The 26,736-nt window shown below is 31.6% G+C and overlaps 1 protein-coding gene across 3 annotated transcripts; it reads left to right on the forward strand.

The window, feature by feature from the left end:
- On the forward strand, window positions 1–23,023 carry LOC124357616. Of its 3 annotated transcripts, none has more exons than XM_046809556.1 (8): window positions 4–194; window positions 6,905–7,181; window positions 10,771–11,075; window positions 12,976–13,174; window positions 15,821–15,981; window positions 16,179–16,304; window positions 20,422–20,574; window positions 22,016–23,019. In XM_046809556.1, exons 2-8 carry the CDS (start codon window positions 6,938–6,940, stop codon window positions 22,346–22,348), a joined length of 1,521 nt encoding a protein of 506 aa, XP_046665512.1. In that variant the 5' UTR covers window positions 4–194; window positions 6,905–6,937; the 3' UTR covers window positions 22,349–23,019. The 3 variants fall into 3 exon arrangements, with proteins under 3 accessions (XP_046665514.1, XP_046665512.1, XP_046665513.1); XM_046809557.1 differs by having other exon boundaries at window positions 4–175; XM_046809558.1 differs by lacking the exon at window positions 16,179–16,304 and having other exon boundaries at window positions 1–194; window positions 22,016–23,023.
- Window positions 23,024–26,736: the final 3,713 nt, after the last annotated feature.

Raw genomic sequence — 26,736 nt, forward strand, 5'->3', positions numbered from 1 at the left:
CATTCTCCGATTGTCGTTGTGATTTTCCTTTTTGTTTTGTTTATAATTCACCAACTGTCGTCTGTTGGTTGATAGTGTTCTTACTGGTGTTCTGCCACTATGTGTTAGTATAATGGTGTGATAAGGGGTTTTCAAACCAAACCAATAGAAGACATTTTAGCAAGATTTCTGTTAGGTCGGTATTGATTTTGAACGTAAGTATTGATAGACTTACTAACTTTCTTTAAATTCACATTATTTAAGTGTGCCATGTTAAAATAATAATAATAAATTAAATAATTCTGTTATCAGTGATTAACCTTAAATCATTGTTGTGATTAGGTGGAATCACTTTGTTTACCAGAAAGAGAAATGTATGTATAAGATAAGAGTATTTATCAATTTACCCATCACTGATTTATCTAGATTATAGCTCAGAACTGACAGTATTAACTCTAATCTAATGAAATAGCCTAAGATACACAAGTATCACTGGGGCCAAGTAAGTAGGCCTAACAATAAGCCTTTGTTCTATCCTTAAAGGCCTCTTGAATGCTGCAGCCTTTGACTGTTGTGATATCCAAGAAAGATATGATTTTACTTAAAATTTAGGCTAATAGTTTAATGAAAATATCATTAAATAGCCCATTTAGCCTATTTGAAGAGAAATGTTATAGTTTTCTTTTCAATATAAAATGGCATGTTTGATACATATAAAATTAGCCTACATAGATTTATATAAATAAAAGAAAAACATGGTAATAAAAAAAGAAAAATAATTGGCCCCCAGGCTCTGGGATTTACTCGGGTAGGGTACGATAAGCGGACCCGGTTTTTTATATCAAAGAATGTAGTCTTCGATACCTAATATTCGCATCTCAAATCCTAGACTATCAATCGATATAAAAGTATCTATAGTCCTCAATAACAATCATATGTTTTAAATTAAAATATGAATTTAATATTTACAGTGATCAAACAAATTATTATAACAACAATTAGGAAAACTGCAGACAACCATATTTGCTCCTATGTTACAGTTGTTTCTTTCCCACAAATGAATCCAACATGTTGAAGCGACAAAAACAATATTTATTTAAGTTAATAATTCAAAATAATTAATCAGTATCGATTGATTATATCGATGGTTATGATTAAGTAATATCGTTTGCCAATTTCGATATAAAAAACCGGGTCCGCTTATCGTACCCTACCCATTTACTCTATTTCTCTTGATCAATCCATTTAAATTACAGCATACATTTTAAGCCTCCCCTCACAGGACTCCATCCCTTTAATATCGTGATCACCCATTTTTTATATTTGCCTGATTTTGAAAAATTCTTTTCTCAAATGTGTTTTAATGTTTATGTCCAAACAACAAAACAAGGGGTGTCAGAGTACAAATGCTTGTACTCGTTCCAGTAAAATGTATAGATAGGCTATGTAAGCACAGAAGAAGTTATAAAAAAATCTATTGACTATCTCTGTATGTATTTACCAAAAATGTTGATATTTTTAAAGGCAAAAAAGTACTTAGGCTAAGTTAAAGTCTTATTCGGACGTGACGTTAATAACTGGGCTACACTCGTTATTCTTCAATTGTTATTATTGAACAATTCGATGTATTATCCAACTGTTTCAATATTATTTAATCATATGCAACAAGAATTATATTACAATAACAATAAGAATAATACATTACAATTTTAATAAAATAAATTAAAGAATACCATTACAAAGTAATAAAACTAACTTTGGCCTAGACCTAAAATCAGAGAAACTTTACAATATTTATAGCTTACCTGGATAGCAGTGAACAACAAATTTTGTGAAATGGAGCAACAAGGATTCTCCCCATGGGTTGCCAGAACCCAAACTCACATCTTGAAACGAATTCTGTCACTTTTAAGAGATATTTAACATAATTTCCTCATATTCATCACCGTTTTCAAATTCTCAAAAAATTAGTTATTTCTTGTTTATTGTTTTTGCATTACAAATTATTCTAATTAAGAAGTTGTTAAGTTAAATAAATTGCATACTTTGGTATTATCCGGAAGCCACAATTTTTGGAAGAGTAATTCTTACCAAGAACCTAAAGAAATTACATTATTCGAAAGAACAGACTATTTTACTGACAGCAAAAATTACATGTCATTATGATGATAGGTTCTTGTTTTCTACCTCCCCAAAGGAATCGATGTCGGTGAAAAAAGGTCACTATGTCGCTATCTACTTATTAGAAGATAAATACATGCATACATATTATAACTATAAAAAGTTTAAAAAACGCTCGTTACGTGATTTGAGCTTGAATTTAGGTACTATCTTGAGAGATGTTTGAAGTGCGGGGTGGCATCACGAAGCCTGCACTGATGGCCAGGGGCATTTCCAGTCGGTACTTTTCTAACCTCAGATCATGTGCTAGATTGTCCAACGTGATCTGAAGTCGGAAACGTTGGGTGATGTGAGGTTGGGAAAGTACCGATCAGAAATGCCTCTGGTCATTGGTACAGGCTTTCGTGGCCCTGGACTTCTGGCAAAATAAAAAAAAATTCCCTTGAAATAGTACCCAAATTCAAGGTCAGACCATGAGCGCTTGTAAAAATTATCTTTGTTTCCACTAGTAGCATGTTTATGATTAGATAATATAAACCTACTTATATAGCCCAATAACAAATAGTAGATATATGGAGTGGGCACCTCGCCGGCATCGCTTTCTTTCCGGAGGGAGAAAACTAGAATCGATCATTATGATGACATGTAATTTTTACTGTAAGTCAAATAAAATCTGTTCTTTCTAGTAATGTAGTTCTTGTAGATTCCCGATTGGAATAACTTCCAAAAGTATTGGCCTCTGAATAATAGCAAAGTACCTTAAATTGTTATATTGAATTATTCATTGGATAAAAACAATCGAAACATTCAATAAGAACAACCAAATAATAATTGTAGGCCGCTTATTAAAGTCTGCCCCTTACTCACTATTGCAAAGTACATTTAATATGACATAATAATTAAATAATATTAAAACATATATATATTTAAAAGTTTGAAAACTTAGAATTTTAAAACGTAGAGCAAGCGTAAAAGTAACAACATATTTTATTTCAACTGTTTCTGCAATCGCTGTTGAGCACAGACTCTTCTATCCAGATAATACAATTTAAACTTAAAGTAAAAATACACCTTTAACTGTCAAATTTAGCTAATATTAACTATGCTTGTGTTCGATCAGTAGAATAATGCAGATATCAAAATTAATAACTTACATTGGCTACAAATATAAAGCATCTTATAAAACCCACCTTATTTGTTTTTTTTTATAGAAGTATGGTTCTCAGAACTGAGTCTGTACATATTTTCTTGATCATGACAACAAAACGAGCTCAATCATGGCATCGGAAATATAATTAATTCGATCCTGAAGTGCTCATACGTGCACAAAGCCTGAAATACAGATCATACCAAATTTTGCTTAAGATCTATAGCTATTAACCAGAGAACTGTAATAATATGTACCTAAAAGATCCTTACTTCCGTTTCAAAATTACATTGAGTATCATTGTTCATTACATCGTATGTGTGTTAACTGAAAGCCAGTGACCCCGAGTTTATGACTCCTGTCCACACTGGGCTAATATAGTTCATTGTATACAAAAAATTGTAGAATATTGCAGAGTTATTGCACAGGTGCATATAAAGACTGTTTTAAAATTTAAATCTTCAATGGATCATGAGCTTGGTATATCTTTCAGTGACTATCATTTATCTCAGGAGAGTAATAACGACATTCAAAAGAAATATACTTCCTATGTTCCAGTTTTTCAGTAGGAAATTGCGTGTGAAGCCGTGAGTAACTACTTTTTAGAAATGTAACCCTTTAGTAGAGCTTCAAGTTTAGTCATAATTACATTGAATATTTTATTTTATTGCTAAACTTTCCAGAAAAAAATTACTCAAGAAACACATTTAAAAACCTACAATTTATCTAACAAAGCGCTAATAGAGCTACTGTCACGTTCACCATAAGTTATTGTAAACAGAGGTAATGTCATTTACAATTTCAACAATCATCAATATTTATTGTTTTTAACAAAACTTCTTATTGTGTTTTTCACAAGAATGATCTTTAATGATCTGTAATAACAAGACATAGCACAATCTTATAAATATTCAAAACAAAACACCAGAAAGTAAACAAACTCACAATGAATTTAAGCCTCAAAACAGATAACTTGGTTGTGGGTGAGCACATGATCAGTGATTGTAGTTTCAGTGGTAGTTTAATTTTTGTACTTCACTCAGTTATGTGTAAAAATAAGAAATAAACAACGGTATATTACAAACAACAAAACGAAATATGCATTTGAAGACTTTATGTTTCTATTATCAAAAGTCTAGTGTAAACAGATGTTGGCACTTTTACATAGTACTTTTGCTACTCAATGGGTTAATCAGTTCACGGAACATTTGAAATGGGAAAAATTAACACATTTAAGTCTTTGAAAATGAAGATGCTTTTAGAAGCTAGTACCACGTGCAATCTAACAGCACAAGTAGAAATGCCTAGAGTTGCCAATAGCAATTCTTATACTGTTTTAATCATGGCAACACAGTAATACTAAAAGAGTTCAAAGAATTTTTTGTACCCAGGTCGTATTAATTTGTTTATCTTTTTTTCTTTTTTTGCTATAAACTAAAAGTTTTAGGTTGTTAAAATGTTTTGTGGTGATAAGAATTGAGTTATTGATGAATATAAGTGTAAACATATATATTTTATGAACTTGGAATAATATCAAAGTGGTGTAAGTTACTAAATGATTCATCACAAGGTATTAAGTCTATCTTGAAATGATGTTCAGACATTATTAGATTCCTTCAGTAGTATCCTTATTGACATCTGTGAACTTAAATAATAGGTTGTATCTGACCTTATCATGTCTCCATAAATATCTAAATGATTTTGGCCAAAGATATTGCGTAGTTTATTATAGCACAACAAGGTCAGTTATGGTTGTATTTCCTCCTACATTATGGCTCCATACTATTCAGTATAAAAATAAAATAGTTATAATCACTATTGTAGATACCTAGGCCTCAAATAGATAATGTATACTCTTGTATAAGTTGAGGTAAAGTTAGAGAAATCACAAGTTGTGTTATATATATTATATAACTACCTCAATTATATATCAAATCTTTCCAGGCTTGTTTTAAAAAACACACATAATCTACACTTCTCAGGTCAAGTTAAAAACTCAAAAAAAACCCTCATTCCTAGTAAATTATGGTAATAGAAGCTGAAAACGTGTTTTAGATCCAGCTTGTGTTATAACCACGTAGTTTGGTAGTAAAAATATGCATTTTATATATGGCAACGTTTTGTAAATGAGTGACATGGCAAAGCAATAAAAATTAATTTTAAGCATATATGACAAAATTGTTTTTACTATTATTAATTTGTTAGATTAGTATGGTTTTAAAAATGTATTCTATATATTTAAATTCTGTTTTACATGTAATAATAAAAATTGTAATGTAACTTAAATTTATAAATTATTTTTGTTAATAATGCTCAATAAAATTACTTTGTTAAAACTAACAAATATTGTGTTGTGCATAATTAAGGTATTTGTAATATTGTACTAAAAGAAGTAGTTAGATATTGTGATAACGGAAATATTTTAAATTTATTCTCATGGGATTTACATGTGCTCAATATCTCATAAACCATTTAAGATATAAAAAAAATTGTTTCTAACAAAAGTTTAGGAAGTGTTATAAATCACTACAAAGCATTCCAGAACACTTATGATTTTTCTAACAGCAAGACCGCATAATGGAATGAAATGGTATACCAAGATGGCCAACTAACTAAGTCAAGATATTTATATGATAACATTTCTTTAATGTATTTTCACTTACTTTCTGGACAGTTACTGTTTCCATAAGCCGCATTTTATAGCATGTATATCACTTTATATATATATATATATATATATATATATATATATATATATATATATATATATACTCTTCGAAGTACTTTATAGTGTACACAAAAACAGAAACAAAAATATATATATTTAATAATTTTTATATATATATATATATATATATATATAAATTATTAAATGCGATATCCAAATGGGTTAAGTTTAAGGCGACTTATTTTTGTTTTTTGTGTTGATGTTTAAGTTTATTGTATTCTTATAGCTGTATTTATCATGTTTAATTTCCTGAAGACGGAAAAGCCTAAATATAGAAATTGTTTATTAATATCTTCCTATTTCTTATTCAAGATATATATATATCTGTATATACTTTTGAACGAGGGTTGGTTATGAGCTCGGTAGTTTTCATTGAAGTTATGCAGAAGGTTTTTGGAAAGTGCTACCAATTGCAACAGGCTGATTTTGTATTCAAAATATACCTAATATTAGTGTGATGTGATTATTAACTAAATCAAATCTATAAATCGTAAGTCAAATGTTCTATGGGTTTATTTGGAGCTATAATGGAGATTTTTCCAGAACTTGAAAGTTCACGTTAATTCCAAATATTAGTCATTCCTATAAATGGAATAACGTAAGACTAAACAAATATAAAAATCAAGTGCTTAGATGATTTTACTCACCATTATTTGCTCCATAATAAGAAGAATACTGAATATTACAACATTAGAACAAATTTTGCTAGTACAGGCCAGTGGTAGTCCTCCCTATACTTTATTTGTATAATTTATTGTGTTTGGCTGTTTCTTTCCTTTTGTTTGGCTTGTTAAATAACCAAAATATATAGGCTATAACATCACATATGTCTGTAGGTACCACAAAAATTGTACATGTAATTTAATTTGTAAGCTAAATATATGTTTTATTTAGAGATTTTGTTTCTTATAGCCATAACTTTTTTACAGGATTGAAATTAATAATAAATTTTGAAGTCAAAAATGGCGAAGAAATCAGAAGTTCTAAAAGAGAACACTCACAAAGAAAAGGCTCATACCAGTCCAGTATGGTCGTACTTCAAAGTTTGTGAGGATAACCCTGTGTGGGCAGACTGCTTGTTGTGTGGGGTGCGTATGTCACGAGGCGGCACTGCCCCAAACCGTTGTGGCACTACCAACTTGCGACGTCACGTACTGTGTTCTCACAACATTACCCTACCTTCAGCTAAGCCAGGTGTCAAATTTGGTGAGTTAACTGCCAGCTCAACAGAATCTTGGTAGAACTCAACTTCCTATTTGTTTTAGAAAATATTATGTGTGCAATGTATATAGTACTGTAAAATTAATTTTCATTTACAGTGTCATGCTTTGTAGAATGTGACTGCATATATGAGGGTTACTCTGAAGGTTTTGAGATATATGAAGAGTTTTTGTGCTTGACTTACCAAACATTAAGCACATGGATTAAATTAATCCTCTCCTCCATCTTTAGTTTGGATTTGTCATTCGTTGAAATCAACCTATCCACTCAATTTTTTTTAATGGAGTCAAAATATTTATGAATCTCATCATCAATTTCAGCTTCCGAAAAAAAGCGCTGACTGTGCAAATATTTCTTCAGACTGAAAAATAACCAGAAGTTGCACATAGCGAGGTCTAGAGAAAAGGGGATTATTTCATCGTTTTGATGCATTTTTCACCAAATACTTCCAACGGTGTAAGAAGAGGAATTGTTGTGGTGCAAAATTTCTGAACTTCTGTTTGTTCAGTGCACCAACTTGGTGTGATAGTTCCTGGTCCCTCTAACTTAATAGCCCTCACCAGTCCCGAACTCCTGAAAAAGAGTTTATATGATTTCCTTCACTGATCGTTGTCTTTTGACCATTGTGGGTGATAGCTTGTCTTCAAACATCCATACATGAGTCTCTCCTCAGTTGGAACGTCATCATAAAATGGTATGTATGTCTCATCACTAGTGAAAATTTTGTAGATAATCCAATGACCACCATCATTAAGTAGCTGGAGAGTCTGCTGCCTGATTCTCACATGCTCTGCTTTTTGCTCATCTTTCAAATCGTAATGTACCCATTGAGAAAAAGTTTTTCTAATTTTTAAAATGTCATACAATATTAATCACACTGCTCTTCTCTTCACACGTTACCTCTCCTCTTGAATGCGCGCACCCGATCAAATATTTTCTTGAGTGACAGCGGAATGTGACCTGCGTGAACGTTTGTTGTCTGCAAGCAAATGACGGCCCCTTCAAATACGGAATATCGTCTAAAAACAGTAGCACAATATGCTACTTCAGACCTAAAGATAATTTTGAGATATTCAACGGGATCCTCTTGAAACAAAAGTACATTAAAATCATTATCCGAAAATGCTCTCGCAATAACTCTCAGACAGCACGTAAACTTACACTAAACTTGGATTTAGCATATTATTAACTTAGTTGTTAAAATTCTAATTTGAAAACATCCCTCAAACTAAAAACCAAGTAGCTTCTTTGATTTTGTAATACCATGTTAAATTCAAACTTCTTTACCTCCCTGTTATACTTGGCCATCCAAACTTGGATTTTTACTATAAACGAAGTTCAAAACGAGCTCATGTGAGCCTAAAACAACCTGGGGCTGTGATTGAAGGATTGTGATTTGACGGTGTTCTGCGCACACATAGTTCTTTGTGTTCTGTTCCTCAACAGAGCAGCACCGAGCAGTATTCAGGTATTGTCTATTCAGACTCTGAGTATGCTAGTGTTAGTGATGATTTCAAAAAGTGTTTTGTGTAATCCTTTCATTAATTTGACACTTCAATTACTTGTCTTTGGGAATTCCAATCTTCTGACCATTATCAGATTGGTTAATTTTTTTTAATATATTCTAATAATACTGATTTTAAAATTTAAACTACATAAGGTGTTCAATTTATTTTTCAAGTTAGTTATAAAACGGAACACTCTGTTGACCTACTTGGACAGCCAAGTTACATGCTTTATCATTTAATTTGGTCTTAATTTCTTATAATTGTATATTTTAAAACATTTTTCTATTTGAATCCACTGCTATCTTTAAAACAAATCTTAAAACAAGTCTGTAAACTTGGCTTCCTAGGTTTATTTCAAGCTTACCAACTCAGACATGGAAGCTTGATATAAGTTATATTGAGGTTAATGTGCTATTGAGGCTGTGTGACTTAAAATGATTGATCTTTCCAAACAGACGGCACAAGTACACTGATGAATCCAACTTACTGTCAGATACTGCTTGGCGCTTGGACGAGCAGATAAGAATGATAAGATTATTGCAGTTTGCATTGTCTACTGGTATCTCAAACCTTTCAGAGCGACCCTCATTTAAGAAAATTGTATATTAACTTATGGTAAAATTTTCTAAAACTTGTATTTACTATTAATAGTACTTATTAACTTTTTAATTTTTATTAAATATAATTTAAAATAATGTTTTGATTTTTACTATCAATCACTATGGTAATTATTATTTAATAGTACAAATCATTTATTTTGTAATAATTTGATCAGATTTGTTATTATTTTATACTTTTTATCGGAAGGATCATCAAATTCATTTTCAGTCATATTTGTTTTTTTTAGAGTAATGGTTCCCTATTAATTTTATTAGTTGTAATCCAGAAATATATATGGTCACTATGATAAAATAATGATGATACAAAATAAATGAGCAGAACCAAATGCCTGCTGTAATGTATCCACATTTGCAGCACAAAGGAAAACAACAAACAGAGAGAGATAAATAAACAACACAACTGCTTAGTCGATTCAGTCATCAGTTAACAGCTGCCACATTCTCAAGTGGCATTTGTATTATTGTCATAGTGCTTAGTTACTGTTGGATTATATGCCAATTGATGAGCTGCTTAATTAAGTTAAAAAATATCAAATATTGTTTTAGGAAATATTTATAAAAATTTGCTGGTTGTAATCACGCTCATGACAGAATTTCCAGGGAACTTTATGCATTTTCACTGAACAAGACTACTAGAATCCACAACCACCACAATCCGAAAAATTTATGTATATGGGCTATTACGTGCTTATGCAATGTAATGTAGGCTTGTAAATAAAATAATTGTTTTTTTTTATAGGCTCAGACTAAACTTGTTACAGAAATATAATTACACATAACTTGGATGAGTTTGTTACTCAGTGTCAACCAGTAAAAAATTTCAAGATGGTTTTTCTTGACTATTTCCCAACAGATACCCCAATGACATTTTCTATAAGTATTAACCAATTAAAAAAACTTGTATCCCAATTTCTTTAATATGTCACAATATTCTAAAGTATACTTATGTTTAAGGGAGTATTAGTATTGTATCTTGTATGCATTATGCTACCTCTAACTTAATTGAGAACAAATGTATTTCTTCAGTGATATTTCAACTATAGATATAATGACATACTTTTAAATTTCCAACTGTATAGCTTTTACAGTTACCTAGAAAACGCTATAGTGTAATAAACAGAAATGTGTAAACAGAAAGCTAAGCATTGTAGGACATTTACTTATAGGGGCTTTTTTCTTTATTTTAATGTGTGTAACTACTCGTATTTCCTGAAGTTTGGCACCCTATTTCAGTACTGCCTTATATACACTTTCTAAGGAAGAATCATACTCAGTAAAGTTTTGTAAAATTTTCTGTAAATTCTTTCATGAGATTGATGGCACTAGACAATATAAGATTTCTATGAAATCCATCTAATAGTAATAAGAACATTACTATTACTAACAGAGAATATGTACTAAATATGTTTTGATTTATTTGAGACTTATCAGTCTATTCTTTTACAGATGGTCCTCAAAGAAATCTAAGGAAAAAGCAGTTAAAATTAATGCCTTCAGTTTTGAACAAAAGTGCCCCAACAACACACAAGAAAGCAAAGCCTAAAGTAAAAAAGTGTCCTGCACCATTACAAAAAGTAAAACCAACAAAGGAGCCTGAGGATAACCTAGTACCTGAAGTTGAACCTGTTATGTGCATTAGGTGGAACACTTACCTGAACAATATGACATCAACCCTACCAGACCTGCTGCATGACGAACAGTTTGTTGATGTCACTTTAGCGTGCGAAGGCCAATCTCTCAAGTGTCACAAGGTTCACCCAGTTACTTCAGTTTTATCTTTAATTCCAAATGCATTTGAATTTATTTTTTTTAAGGAACATTCCAAAATGTTTGTAAAGTATAAATACTGTACTCAGTTTAGTTTGACTGATCCATACTAAATGTAATTAACTAAAATAGTTCAGTAACAGGGAAACTACAAAAAAGCAAAGAAACAAACTGTATTGTGAGTTTTCCAGTTTACTCAATATCTGTGATAGAACATCACAGTCTTAGTTGTTCTTTCTGTCTTATCTGAATCAAAACTGATTTTTACCAAAATATTATTGTTTTTAAATATATATTCGAAAATATTGCTTTTTTAAAATATATTGAACAGGGAGATAACCTGGTAACCAGAGAGATACCAAAGTAATGTGTTTATTTATAGCTTAACATATTTTCAGAGACCATTTGACTTTTGATTATTTTTCTAAAGAATTAGGGATATTTTACTTGATTTGAAAATGTATTTGTTCAAGTAAATAATTATTAAATAGTAATTTGATTCATTATTAATAAGATTTGGGCCCTTATAAATTATTGGTAGAATCCCACTTATCTTAAATAATCAAGATTCTTGCTAATTGAAAACTTGGATTAATCAAATAGATATTACAAATTTATAACATTTTCAATTCAAAAATTCTATTTGAGAAAACTTGAGTTGTATCTCCTTTCCATCCACTTTACGAGGGGGTACCCAAAAAAAAACCGGAATTGTATTGCTGGCAGCCGGCAGCGTGTAATACACATTCCTGCCGCTAGGCGTGTGTCGCGCAACCCATTGCGAGCTCAGTGACCCCAGTTCCGTTGTACTAGTGCATTCTGTTCGTTTGTAGTGACTGTTTTCGTTAACCTTGTTTTATTCTTGTTTCGTTTTTTGTCATGGCAAGTTTAAGTAAACAACGTGCAGCTGTGAAATTTTGTTTTTTACTTGGTAAAAATGCTGCAGAAACTATTTTAATGTTGAATACAGCTTACAAAGATGATGCTATGGGGAAAACTCAGGTCTACGAGTGGTTCGCTCGATTTAAAAATGGCGACATGTCGATTGAAGACAAACCTCGTTCTGAACGTCCATCAACCTCTCGAACGGACGAAAATGTTGAGAAAATTCGTGAACTTGTGCTCACCGACCGTCGACAGACAATTGAGGAACTATCAGAGAGTAGTGGGTTAACTTGGAGCTCGGTTCAGCGAAAAGTTCGCCAGAAAAGACCCGATTTGTGGCAGACTGGAGACTGGTTCTTCCACCACGACAACGCACCGGCACACACAGCCATCTCAGTTAGGCAGTTTTTAGCCAAAAACGGCATGGTTCCGCTGCCCCGTGCACCTTACTCGCCTGACCTCGCTCCATGCGACTTTTTTTTATTTCCACACATGAAAAGAGGCTTGAAAGGTCAACGATTTGACAGCGTTGAAGAGGTTAAGAAAAAAACGAAGCTCGAGCTTGCAGCCATTTCTAAAGATGACTACAAAAAATGTTTTGATCAATGGAAATACCGTTGGGACAAGTGTATTAGTTGTAATGGAGATTATTTTGAAGGAGATAAGGTCGTATTGTAAAAAGTTTGATAATATATAATTTTTATAAAATAATTCCGGTTTTTTTTTTGGTACCCCCCTCCCCCCTCGTACATCAATTTTAATACTGAAAATAACCTAAAAAGTTTGCTTATTTATTACAATGCGCTCTTTGTAATATCTTACAGTCCTTTGTTTTCTTCTTCCCTTAAATAGGAAACAAGTGTAGTTTCATTAAATAAAATTATTGAGTACGGAGAAACAATGTATTTTTTCCAGTAAATTCTTATTTTGACTACATTATTTATGCTTGTCAATACCTGAATATACTACATTATTATAATCAAAAATAGCATGTTGCAGATTTTGCTAGCTGCGTGTTCACCGTACTTCTACGAGCTGCTGAGCGGAGCTGCGTGTAAACACCCCATCATTATGTTCAAGGACTACCACTTCTGGGAGCTTCAGGCTCTCGTAGCCTTCATGTACAGTGGTGAGGTCAACGTACCTCAGTCCCAGCTGCCGAGAATACTCAGAGTTGCAGAAGCTCTTCAGATCAAAGGTTGGCACAAGGTTGTTGTCTATTTCCACAATTATTATATTTTACTGAATATTTCATTTCAGTGAGATTTTGATTTTATAACCTCAACCTCACATGACTACAGGATGGGGCACCGAAAGCAAGAGTGGACACTGGAAAGGGCCCATTCGTATTGTAATCTGTATTTTTACCTAGCAACTTTTCAAGTTTTATTAAAGTGAGTGTACTTACTAAGTAGGTACTAAAACTGTTTGTAAAGAATCATAATTTCTTTGTGAATTACTATAGTTTTGATCGTAAAAATTTTGTTTCCCAGCTGAGGAAAAATTCAAGTTTTCCGATTTTTTTTATTGAATAGCATACAAAATTGGTACATTATTTCATTCTTGTTGATAAAAATGTTTCATGTATGTCTCATACTTGTAGCTTTAATAGGTTGATATCTATGGTTTTTAATCCGAGAGTAGAATACTTGCATCTGGTAGATGATTATGATCTATTGGTAAAACCTACATTCCTACAACCTTTAACTTCGTATTAAGATTTGTGAATGTGTGAAATATAACAACATTACATTCTCTTTAAAAACATACGAGAAAAGCAGTGTACAAATAATCTGTCATAAGGTACAGTATCAAAAATACAACTACTTTTACCATTAAGTTGTGGAAAACAGTAGACATAAATTTTGAGAGTGAAATAATTAAGTCAAAAGCATATTAGTATATTGTTGTTTATGACCTAATAGATATTTTTGCATTGTCGTAATTAATTTTATTTTATTAATCTTGTTAAAAAAGAACTACGACTACACATTGAGTTTTTTTTTACAAACTGTAGTTGTGTTTAGTGGATGTAAACACGTTGAATGAATAGTAAAAAGCATATTAGTATATTGTTGTTTATGACCTAATAGATATTTTTGCATTGTCGTAATTAATTTTATTTTATTAATCTTGTTAAAAAAGAACTACGACTACACATTGAGTTTTTTTTTACAAACTGTAGTTGTGTTTAGTGGATGTAAACACGTTGAATGAATAGTAATTTTTACTACATTTCATTTACCTTTCATACTGAATGAAAAAAACAAAAACTAATTTTGTAGCTACTAAGCTAACTAGAGACAAAAGTCATAAACCACTATCAGATTACAGCTAAATCAATGCTTTTTTGGCCAATGTTTGAGTTATATACTCAAACCTAATGCTTTTAACCAATTTGTAATTAATTGATAAAAATTACAAGATTGATAAACCTGGTAGGCCAGCATGGAGCTCTTCCAATGTGCTGTGAGATGTTTCTGAGTCAAACTTCACATAATTTGACTCACCCACCAATTAGACTTTTGTTTCACAATATTATAGTTTTTCATATCACTATGGACTTTAAACAAATAATACAAAATATCGTATCTCTTTCATACAAAATCTCTATTCTATATTATAATGTATTCATTCTATACTAACAGTGAGTACTTTCTAAAGTTACCAGTTCTGGGGATTTTGTCCCATCTGCCCTCTTCCCTCTCTTCTGGTCTATTAATGGGGCAATCTAGGTTTTTAAGAGCCAAAAAAGGCATTATAGGTATTGGGTACAGAGGTTATTATAGGCATCTTAGAGTGATAGAGATTCTTGTAGACCTTTCTTAGTTAACCTGGGTATACTTACTTTTTCAGATGTATTTTTATCCTGCAAAGCTTAATGTTCGTTAAATAAAGCCTTAATCAGTATAATTATAGAAGCTCTGTCTATAATTATAACATGAGATCTCAGCATTCAACAGATCTCAAAATACCATAGACTAGCAAAACACAGAACAGTTATACATACAAAACTGTGAAACTTGCTACATACCTCCTGATGTTTTACCACTATCGTAAGTAATTGTAATTGTACGATATAATGGCTGAAACAGAAACCTTTCTGTTCATTAAAGGAAATTTTCATACATTATCAGTAACCTTTGCATTTCAATAGACATATCCGTCTTTTAGCTAAATATACAATAAAATATATATTTAAATTATTTACTTCATATTATGTTAACAGATAATATATCTTAATATTGTTTAAACAAGACTGTCAAAGCATATCATGTGTGAGACGACAATAAAACATTCTTGAGGCTCCTGAAGTTCTGAACAAATTACAAAATCCTGGTTCATGTATGGGTGTGTGAAAATTATTATACTGATCACATAGATTTTTATCAGTTTATCTTAAAAATTAAATAAACCTCTGCCCATGGATGTACTTAAAACACTCTAGGTAACTCATTCCTCAGGGGAGCAGCCAACTAAGAGACAGTTAAGAAAATCTTAAATGTCAGTAGAGTCAAACTGTATATATTTATTAACACCTTGATAACTAGAGTTCTTGGAGTGTGTGTATGTTTCCATTTTTGTGTGAAAATCTTAGACATAAAAATCTGTTTTAATTTATTTAAACTTTCATACACAATGTCACGAATCATTTATCACATTATACAGTCCAGGTTAAATTTCAGGTGATTATTCATTACAATAAGAAAATGCCTTGTCTGAATTAACTTAGGTTCTTGGATTGATAAGCTGGTGTGCTAACTACTAAAGTTTCTTATTCTATATTGGAACTTTATTAAAATGTTGTCTGTTGTATTTCATTGATATGAATTTTTGCATATAGGATTAGCTAATCCTTCGCCGAATGCAGAACCACCTCCTGATGCTCATCAGCCTTCCAACGATCATCAGATGTTTAATGAAACAAGCAATAAGGAATCATCTTTTAGGGAACAAATAATGAACAAAAGAAAAAGAAAGCCCTCTCTGCACAATTGTTGTAAGGTAAATTCTCATGTTTTTAAGATTCTCTATGTGGCCTGGTTAATTGTTAACTGATATGGCAAGCAATATTCTGGCTAGATGGTTTTTACCAGATGTATTTTGTCAATCAGTTAACTATTTGTTAAAAACTCTTAATTGAGGTCTCAACTAAGAGCATTTAGAGTTAGAGCAACATTCACAGTTTCTTCTATTTTCAGAACCCTCCAAAAAACACCATTAAGCCCAAACATAAACTAGTCACTGTCAAGCCTAGAAGTAAATTGAAATCTGTCAAGAGAAAAGTGATGCCACCAACAAAAAAGTTAAAACTGACTCCAAATAAGGTATTATGCTGTTCAAAACTTAACTGTTTCTTATTTTGTTGTGTTGTTTTTTATTATTGAACTTTTAAGTAGTAGATAATTAGAGAGAATTATGTATACAAAGATTGGTGTTGTGGATGATTAGTTTGTAGTGTTACTGTTTACTATATTATTTAAACCAAAATACTATCATACAAATTTACAGATCAGGAAGTCAAAATTAGTAAATAGGTCCCAAGCAAGCTCTCTGTGGTGCTTGTTAGAAAGCGATTTTGAAAATGTTAACAATTTTAAACCATTCAAATCCACAAAACAAGTGAATTAGAAAACTCTTACTGTTGAGGAAGAAAATACATATGCTTCACTTATATTGTCGCTTACATTGTCGCTAAGAAACAGTTTTGAAATCTTCACAACCAAACTGTTCAAAACTGCAAAAAATATTAGAGATTCACAGCAGTATTTGTCACATTGACTAGGATTTGAACATTAGCCTATTGAGGAAGTTGTTATTTTAGCCTCTACAATACTAGTGGCAGCTATTAAAGATTGTAAAATACAAGCACTTAATTAATCCTTTAATAGGTCAAATTAATAGATGTTAAAAATATTATCACACATATACATAATAAGATTTGACCTTACTTTTATATATGTAGAAATTGAAAGTAAACCTTTTTTTTATAAATTTTAATAAATGGTAAGTAAATAAAATTATATTAAAGTATAAATGTTACTTTTTATATATTTTCCTAAAGGCCACAGTATTTTTTACAAAAAAAAAAAACATTTTTATGCAAATTATTTAAATATAACTACTGTAGAAAAGAATTTTTACTGACAAATGCCATTTTGAAGTATTCCAAAAAAGCTGGTATTACTAATGTTTTAGGCATATTCATGTGATGAAAATCACTACACATTTTAGTAGTGTTTCCTTATGTGAAAAGCCTTGAAATCATTTTTTAATTGTTGCGGCACTTCACACTTTACATTTATCCAATACTTCCATCTAAATCGCTTTCAAAATCACTGTTTAAAAACATTTCCACTTTGGTATCTAGTTGCTTTTCTCACTACATTACTACAATGTAAATGTCTTAACAAACAAAGTTACTAGCAGACAACGTGTAAACATAAACAAACATCACTTGTAGAGAAGCAGTTAAAATGACAAAAATTAGATTTTTGTAATCAACAAAAGAATGTTAAGAAATTAAGCAGCATTTTATAAAATATATTTATTTATTTACGCATCCTAGGACTTAAAAATAACAATCAGTACATGTCCATGAAAGTTCTCCTATGTATGTCTTGGATGTTATGTTTTGATAAGTTTTGTGATCAACCTATGGAAATTTATTATTGAAGTGTTTCTTAAAAGCATGCTAATCTGTATTGTGATTTTAACAAAGAATTGAAGATATCTGAACAAAATGTTTTCTGATCTATAATCACGGAAAGGTGCAAAACTAGATCTATAAACAGTACAAGTTATAATGTAAAATTTGTATAGACAGTACAAGAATTTCAAGAACCAAGAACTCTGTAAACTTCCAGTTTTTCCGTTTATGGATAAAAACGTTCACTGAGTATAATAAGCCATTCTAATGAGTCCTTGATATTTTAAATTATATTAAAAGTGTTCTTTACAGTCCTTTTCCCAAAGAATACATCAATCTATGAGAATACCTTCACATAAATTCCATAGAAGAATAACTATAACCTTATATAACACAGTTGGTACACATTTTTCTAAATCTACTGGCAACTTTAAATGTAATATACAGGATGTCATGCAATAAGTTGCTTAAAAATGCACATTGAACTTTTATGTTGACATGAAGAGTTAACTGTATGACAGTTGTAAATAATGAAGAAGAATTAAGGGGAAGATGATAATTAGGGAGAAAAAGGTAAGGGAAAGCTGTCCAATAAAACCAGTGTAGGCAGTATGTGCAAGTGGGCAAGAACAAAAAGTGTAAAATGTTTATATCTGTACAGATGTGTATTTGTTATGTTTTTTTATTGTAAAATTACACCATTGTTTAAGTAATTGTTTAAACTGTGTTCAATGTTGTGATCATACAACATTCAGATGGTAAGATTTTTCCAGTTTTTTATTTCTATCCACACCTTGTTTATTTCATTTACATTTACCTTGCTCCATAATAGATAATAACAATTATAATTGTATCATACCATTTTAAAGCTTATTTATGGAGAAAAGTGTTTTATAACTATTCTAGACACATTCTAGAGTATACAGTATTTTAAATCTAAAACTGTAAATTTCATTTGATTTTTCTCAAATAATAGAACTTTAAACTTCAGACATATATGAAAGCTTACAGACATAATTAAATATAAACAAATTATCATTCATATTGTGGTATATTTCACCACAGATTCTGAAAATGACATTGAAAATAACAAAATGTTATAACTTATAAATGTCCATTTTACTAGAACAAGTCCTATTATTTTAGTTGATTCTAAAATAGATTTCTTACAATTAGAGTATGTTTCCTTAAATATGCACCATTTAGTAGCCAATACCTAGTATTTTAACACAGTATTTTTCTTAACACATCACCTATATGTAGACAATCATTTAGTACCAACAAAACTCAAAATACTAACTAAAAATCTGCTTATTGTGATATAATCATAAAAAACTATTCATACTTCAATATACCCATTAACTCCAATAGAGTTTTGAAATCAACATTTCTACCATAAGTGTTCATTATTCCTCGAGTTAACATAATACTTTTAATCTGCTCTTTAATGATTAAAAAACATTAATTTTCTCATTAAATCTCCTTTTAATCATTTGGTTTTATAATTATAATCTATGATAATTCTTGGCTATAACAGTAAATATTTCTATGTGGTGTAGTATTTTTGTTAGTGTTTTATAAGGGATTTAGTGAATGTCTGCAAAAAAAAATAGTCTGCTGTCTGAGGAAAATAAAATTGCTTCTTTTAAGAATAAATCTTTTACAAAAGGTGTAATACTATTTTCGTCAGTGTTTCTTCTGATGCAATAAAAGAAATTGAAGTGACCTCTACTATATTAATTTTGGGAATATATATTAGTGTTAGATCCATTTTAAAACCTCATTTTTTGTCTTTTCCTCTTTTGCATGTTATTCCTAAGACTTGCTTTATCATTAAGCTGTTGTTGTAAGTTTTATGTTACGTTAAGCAGTGATAATGAATTATGTAAACACATTAAACTATTAATTAATAATTAAAAAACTTCTTAAACCGCAGAATAGCAACGTTGACCTGGCTAGTCGATATTTTGACATTTAGTATCCTTCAAAGTACTCTCCTTTGGACATGATGCACTTGTTTAAAACAACCCTCCTACTTGGGGAAACAAGTTGCAATGTCTGCCTTCCGGCACTATTAGCTCTGTTGTCACATTCAGTTTGATCTCTTCAATTGTTTGAAATGGTTTCTTTGAGTGGGAGTTTCAATTTAAGAACAGCCAAAAGGCGGGCCCTATGGTCATAGTTTTGTATAAGTCTTGTGCAACTTCCAAACACACTCCTTTTAATCTTTAGTGAGCAATGTTTGGACAATTTTGAAACAATTTGTTTCCAACCCAATTTTTGTATGTCCAAATTTTCCTCCAGTTCATGCACTGTTAAGAGTTTGTTCGCTTTCATTGCACATGTTCAATGTTGTTTGGAGGTTCACATTAATGAAGGGCGACCAGAACGCAGATCACTTTCAACCGAATCGCAGATATTTTTAAGGTAATCAAACCACAAATTCATGGCTTCTCTCTAAAAAGCTTGCTGGATTATTTGAGTCATCTACGCACATGTTTTCAAATTGATGCAGAATTGTTAATCTTCACATTAGATCATTTTTCGGGGGGGGGGGGGGGGGGGAATATTCGACAAAGATTTGAACACCTACTGAACACTGACTGACAGCTAACAAGTAGGGGGTACAGAGATAATGCATACTGAATCATATAACAGTAGCTGCCATAGATAAGGAATAATAATTGAATATAAGACAGTCCAGACAGTCCTTGTATAAAGAGTATCACAGTCTCTTTAGGATTACATATGTTGAAGTTAATAGCACATTTCATATATATTAATGTTTTGTTTAGAAATTTAATCCAAAAAAAGTTGTTGCAAAGGGTGAAATACCACCAGAAGACATACATAATGGAGTAATGACATCGGACCAAAGTCTTAACGATGAGACAACACCTACACCTTCAAGTCCCTTGTTACCCAGTGAAATGCCAGACATGCTCAATGTAAGTCCAGTGCTAATTATTCAACTAAAGTATTTATTTAGCCTATCATTAAGATAAATGTTAGTGGATAACTCGTTAACTGTGATTAAATGAGTCGTGTAGGGTGGTTTTATGGCCTGTTATTACAATATGAAGTTAACTGGTTCTGAGAAAAAAGGCTGTGATAGTGACAATACTAACTTTAAATGGAGTCATATACCCAAACTAAGCACACTAGCAGATTGCTTTAGACATTAAGAAAATACTGTGGTTAGTCAAACTTCATTGCCTTGAATCTCTTAAATACTTGGTCTCTATAAATCTGAATTATGGCACTTCCCTTAGTTCCTTTTAAGATTAATCTGTCTAGTGCTAATGACCCTAATGTCTGACAGCACTTATTTGTTCTAAACACTACTTGTTATTATTGAAATTCGGAATGTTCCCAAAATTTGCATTCTGTGAATTTCAAAAAAATTTTCTTGTTTCAATGTCTCTTTTGTTATTCTCAAAGTATACAACTGATTGATGTAGATGAAAATGAGAAATATGATTATGATTAACCTTTAATTGCAGTATTGAACTGTTTGGTATTACAGATTTCAGGTCATTTATATAGTTGCAACTGAGGAGCATCTAAGCAACTGCCAAACCTAGCATTTGCTCAAGTTTTCTGTACATGTATGGACCACTCTTTAGCAGTTGCTATCTGGATTGAAAACTTGTTTATTCACTCAGCCTAGAGCTAAGCATTAAATGTTAGCCACTAGTGACTGGATTTTACTCACTTCACCAAATATAAAATTGGTTACAATTGTGAATTTGTAGACAGGTTAATTCATTAATAATTATTGAAAAATTAGAAATAACAAGGTTTATATGGGAATTCCACTTGGGGTGATCTAAAATGTACAGTAAGAATAAAAAAATAGCAAGATATAACAGTGAATAAATTTTCAAAACAATAACATATATGACAAAAATCATTTTTAACTTATGGTTATAAGGTGTAAGAATTAACGGTCATGTACTTAATTTTTCTTAAAAACATTTTAATACTTTGGTCAATTAATGGTTTGGTTTATCGAACATCTCCCAAGAGGCTATGAATGCTATCACTCAATCTGTTGTAACGAATTGCATTGTGATTACTCCATTGAAGATGTAAGAGTGAATATCCTGGTAGAATGTTAAGTTATAAGTAGAGTGTTAAATTAGTCAGTTAACAAAATCAAAATATATAAGTTAATACATTTTGTAATTCCAACTCAACAAAACGTTATCAACAATTTGTTACAACTTTAGACTTAGTTGTTAAAGTAGTTTATGTAATCATCGGTTAATTATATTTCATAAATGGAATAAGAACTCAAGTTGATTTGTAGGTAACTGCAGGAGAGATATAATCACTCTGACACAATTAACCTATCATCATAGTTATTACACACATAGTCATTTACAGGACATATTGGGAATAAAAGAAGAGACGTCAGATACTACTGAGAGAATCAGTCTCCCAGAGCCCCATGCAGTTGGAAGTGTTGAAGGCATGTTTCCTCTTGAAGACCTGGAAGGAATGAAGATGGAAATAGGAGGAAGTGAACCAGGAATTGGACGTTTCCTCACCAATGGACTTCATGAAGGAGAGCAATTTGATTTGTTACCAGATTTACACCCAGGTAGTTTCACATTTCAACCACATAAAACAGAAACCATAAAAATCCTGTATCATTTTCAAATTCAGACCCACACAAAATCAGTTTTCTTTCATTATAATAAATTTTGTGTAAGTTAAAAATACAACTTTTATCTGCAAATACTGACTGTTATCATCAAATGGAAAAACAGTCAAATATTTTTTCTCATTGGGTGAATTAAGTAAAGCATTTGATACTGTAAGAACAAAGTATAGAATTCTTTTAATAAATATAAATATTGCTTTAAACAATAAGTTGTTTCGTTATAATTAAATTACCAAACAAAAGGTTGAAGTATGTACTGTATCTGTGTTTCAATGTAACTGTAAACTCCTCCAAGACTGGCTTCTGGTGTTCAAAAGTAAAAAATATAGCTGTGTGTGAATATTTTTACTACTTTACTATAAGGGTATTTTTATTATCTGCATACAAAACTTAGTATATATTTCACAAATTGTGCAGGTGTAGTAGGAACTGAACCTGGACTCACTATCTCAGCATGATCTTGAATTTACAATGTTCTCTTTGGCAATAGATTCAAATTATTCTGGCAGGTTATGTGCCAATACGCGTTCTGTGACCTTTTGAGTTGTAATTGTTTATCTTTGCCTTTTTTCTGCTACTACTAGCACCATGTTACATTTTAAAGCCTGCTCTGTTTACAATATGACTGCAAGCTGCAAATTCATTAATATTTTGTTTTGTGATCGTTTCACCAAATAAATTTACAATTTAAGTGTTTGCCTTTTATAACAATATTATTTCAAATATACATTTTTATTTCTATTCCATTTTTTTACCAATATTTTTTATGCCCGCTACAAAATCTGTGTCCATATAGAATCGTGCTTAAATAGTTTGTTTTTAATTTAAAAGTTGCTAAAAAAGAATATATATACAGTTTAGCAATTATTTTTATAATAAGAATGTAATTTAAATAAATTAATACAACAAATTTTATTCACATAAATTTTTAATTACTAACTTTAAATTAAAATCAAACTGTAGGCTGATTTCTAAACATAAGGAGTTAACTCTTCCAACTGAAAAACCCCCATTGCAGTAATATATATTAGTAGGAATCCTTTACATTTATATCCAAATTAATTGTTAGTTGTGTTACGAGGGTAATTCGGAAAGTAAGGTCCGTTTTTTTATTAAAAAAAAACCACAGCAGATTTTTTCAAAAAACTTGTTTTATTTTATTCCTGACATCAATTACTATTTTTCTACATAATTTCCATGTTTGTTTAAACACTTGTCATAACGATCTACGAGTTTTTGAATGCCGGTGTCATAGAAGTCGGCCGCCGTCGTCGAGTGACCGTACACTTCATTTATCTGTGGATGAATATCCGCTGCTGAAACGTTCCTTGCTGTCAAAAACCGTATCACAGACCGTATTTCACAGTCGGCGGGACGTTCAATAGTTTTAAACATTTTAAAAAGGCACAGAAAACAGCAGACTACAATGATTTCACTGCAAATGGCGTCGTTCTGCGTGCAATGCATGCCGGGAGTCAGGCCGCATGCGCATTTCGCTGCTCGCTTACTGTTTGTCTGTTTAACGTGAATCGGACCTTACTTTCCGAATAACCCTCGTATATGCGCCGTTGGAAAAATTAACCAGGCCATTGAGGCCATATTCAGAGATGTTACAAAGCAACAGTAAACAATTGTGAATAGAGAATTTTTTATATTTACTCATTATTATTACTTATTTATATTTGCTGGAAGTATGTATCAGTGGAAAAAAAACTTAGTAATATGTGTAAGCTTTTCATTAAATAATAACATTTAACTTTCATTAGGAAACTACATTATCAATTCAATTTTTTGCTTTCAGAGAAACAAATCAATGAACTAATTAAATTAGTTTTATTTTTGCAACTTGAATACTAAATATTAAATGATATTGGATTACCTGAACTTATAAAAGTTCATCTGTAAATTAAAATGTTTCTGCAAAATGTAGTGATATAAACGTTTTGAACATGCCATCATGAGCAATAACAGATGCTAATTTATTTTCCACATTTAAAAATAATTTATATGTTTAATAATGTAAAAATGCCTCTTTGTTGTTACTACAAAGAGACCAATAAGAATCAGTTATCTTTGTTTTATTCTTAAGGTATCTGAGAGTGAACAATAATTTTGTTATGTTGTATGATTTTTTTAAACAGAAATATTTATTTATTTAAACACGTTAGCTGCCAACCCCAAAAAATACGTTTTAGTGCTAAAGCGCCAAATTTTTAAAAGATAAATTGTTGTAACCTTTTGTTATTTTTCTCTTCTTTGGTTACTAATAAACATGATTTTATGATTTATGTGTATTTATTACGTTTATAAAGCGTCGTGCACATTGGCCCAACAGAGCTTTTTACAAGGCGATATATCACATAAATCATTTACCGTCAGGCCTATACGCCCGACGCCTGATTCAGGGATATTCCGTTTTGTTGATGTGCAGCCTGAATAATTCCCGCGCTTTAGTTCTCTGTCTGCAATTACATCAGCTTATTTCTAACCCGCCTTTTCCACATAGCTGAGTGCCAATTGACGTGTTTTGTTACTGGAATCCTACATTGTGTTTTTTTATAAGTAATGTTTCGATAGTTGTGTGCGTGTATACTATTGATCAGTAAAAATGAGTGGCGATATCTTCTTCCGGATCAAATCGAACGTATGATTGAGAATCCGTCTTCCCCGGGTGATTTGTTTGCCGAAATAAGTGATGATGACAGTGTGGAGTCAATGGTGGTTAGTGATATACCGGATGACACTGATAGCGACCTAGACTTTATTCCTGGTACTGATTCAGAATATTACTCTGATGACAATCAAGAATCAAACGTGGAACTTAATTCTACTGATGCTAATGGAACAGTTACAGATATCACAGGTACTTCTTTAATTTCTACAAACGCCAAGGACAATGATTTGGGCTGGGAAATGTTTGAGGGTAAGCAGAAAACGTTTCAGTTCACTCAGACAACAAAATTTAATTTTTTGATTACCGAACAACAGAAAACCAATAGATTTTTTTCGTCATTACTTGACAATAGGCAATAGGCAATAGGCAATACACTTTATTGACATGTTCGTTGAGAACAGTACATGCGTCATTGGTACAGATTTCATGGTTGTATAAAAATTACATAGCTTAATCTAAGTTACAAGTTTAAAAATTCACTTTCTGAGTAAAACGGTCTCTCTTGTAGCCAGGCAGTTAATGCTTTTTTTAAACGTTTGGGTGGTTCATTCTTTAGGGATTCTGGAAGTTTATTGAAGTAGGCTGCTCCCTTATATGATGGTTTCCTGGCTGTGAGGCTCAGGTGGTGTACAGGCAATGTGAAGTCAAGGACATGGCGTGTGTGATACTGGTGAAGGTCTCTGTTTCTAGTTTTTCTTGAGTGTACCGCATGCAGAATTACTTCTAGGATGTACAAGTTTACTACTGTGAGGATCTTCAATTTTCTAAATGCTTCCCGGCAGCTTTCTTGGTATTGGAGTCCTTCTAGAGCTCTTATTGCTAGTTTTTGCTGCCTGAGGATCTTCTCCATGTTGCAGTTAGCTGTTCCTCCCCATAGTGCTATACCATATCTGAGATGTGTTTCAAATAGTGAAAAGTAGGCTGTTTTAGCTGCGTCTTTATTGCTAATCTGTTTAATTCTGCGTATTACAAATATGCTGGTGCTTAATTTTTTGCAAAGCTGTTCAGTGTGTGCTTTCCAGGTTATATGTTCGTCAATTAATATACCAAGGTGATTTGTTTGGTTTTTTGTTTCTAGGTCAGTGATTGGAAGATGTGTATTTTTTTGCCTGGTGGAGAAGTTTATTTGAACAGTTTTATTGTCCCCCCCCCCACCCCCCCCCCCCCCCACCCCCCCCCCCCCCCACCCCCCCCCCCCCCCACCCCCCCCCCCCCCCACCCCCCCCCCCCCCCACCCCCCCCCCAAATTGCAACAGGCTGATTTTGTATTCAAAATATACCTAATATTAGTGTGATGTGATTATTAACTAAATCAAATCTATAAATCGTAAGTCAAATGTTCTATGGGTTTATTTGGAGCTATAATGGAGATTTTTCCAGAACTTGAAAGTTCACGTTAATTCCAAATATTAGTCATTCCTATAAATGGAATAACGTAAGACTAAACAAATATAAAAATCAAGTGCTTAGATGATTTTACTCACCATTATTTGCTCCATAATAAGAAGAATACTGAATATTACAACATTAGAACAAATTTTGCTAGTACAGGCCAGTGGTAGTCCTCCCTATACTTTATTTGTATAATTTATTGTGTTTGGCTGTTTCTTTCCTTTTGTTTGGCTTGTTAAATAACCAAAATATATAGGCTATAACATCACATATGTCTGTAGGTACCACAAAAATTGTACATGTTAATTTAATTTGTAAGCTAAATATATGTTTTTATTTAGAGATTTTGTTTCTTATAGCCATAACTTTTTTTAC

Source organism: Homalodisca vitripennis, chromosome 3 (genome assembly GCF_021130785.1).
Source record: "Homalodisca vitripennis isolate AUS2020 chromosome 3, UT_GWSS_2.1, whole genome shotgun sequence".
NCBI lineage: Eukaryota > Metazoa > Arthropoda > Insecta > Hemiptera > Cicadellidae > Homalodisca > Homalodisca vitripennis.

What these genes read in the sequence shown, in the direction of transcription:
- LOC124357616 (XM_046809556.1), top strand. Translation starts at nt 6,938, where the DNA reads ATGGCGAAGAAATCAGAAGTTCTAAAAGAGAACACTCACAAAGAAAAG. An exon ending in AATCTCTCAAGTGTCACAAG is followed by an intron (nt 11,076 to 12,975) that starts GTTCACCCAGTT and finishes AGCATGTTGCAG; the next exon opens with ATTTTGCTAGCTGCGTGTTC. An exon ending in AAATGCCAGACATGCTCAAT is followed by an intron (nt 20,575 to 22,015) that starts GTAAGTCCAGTG and finishes AGTCATTTACAG; the next exon opens with GACATATTGGGAATAAAAGA.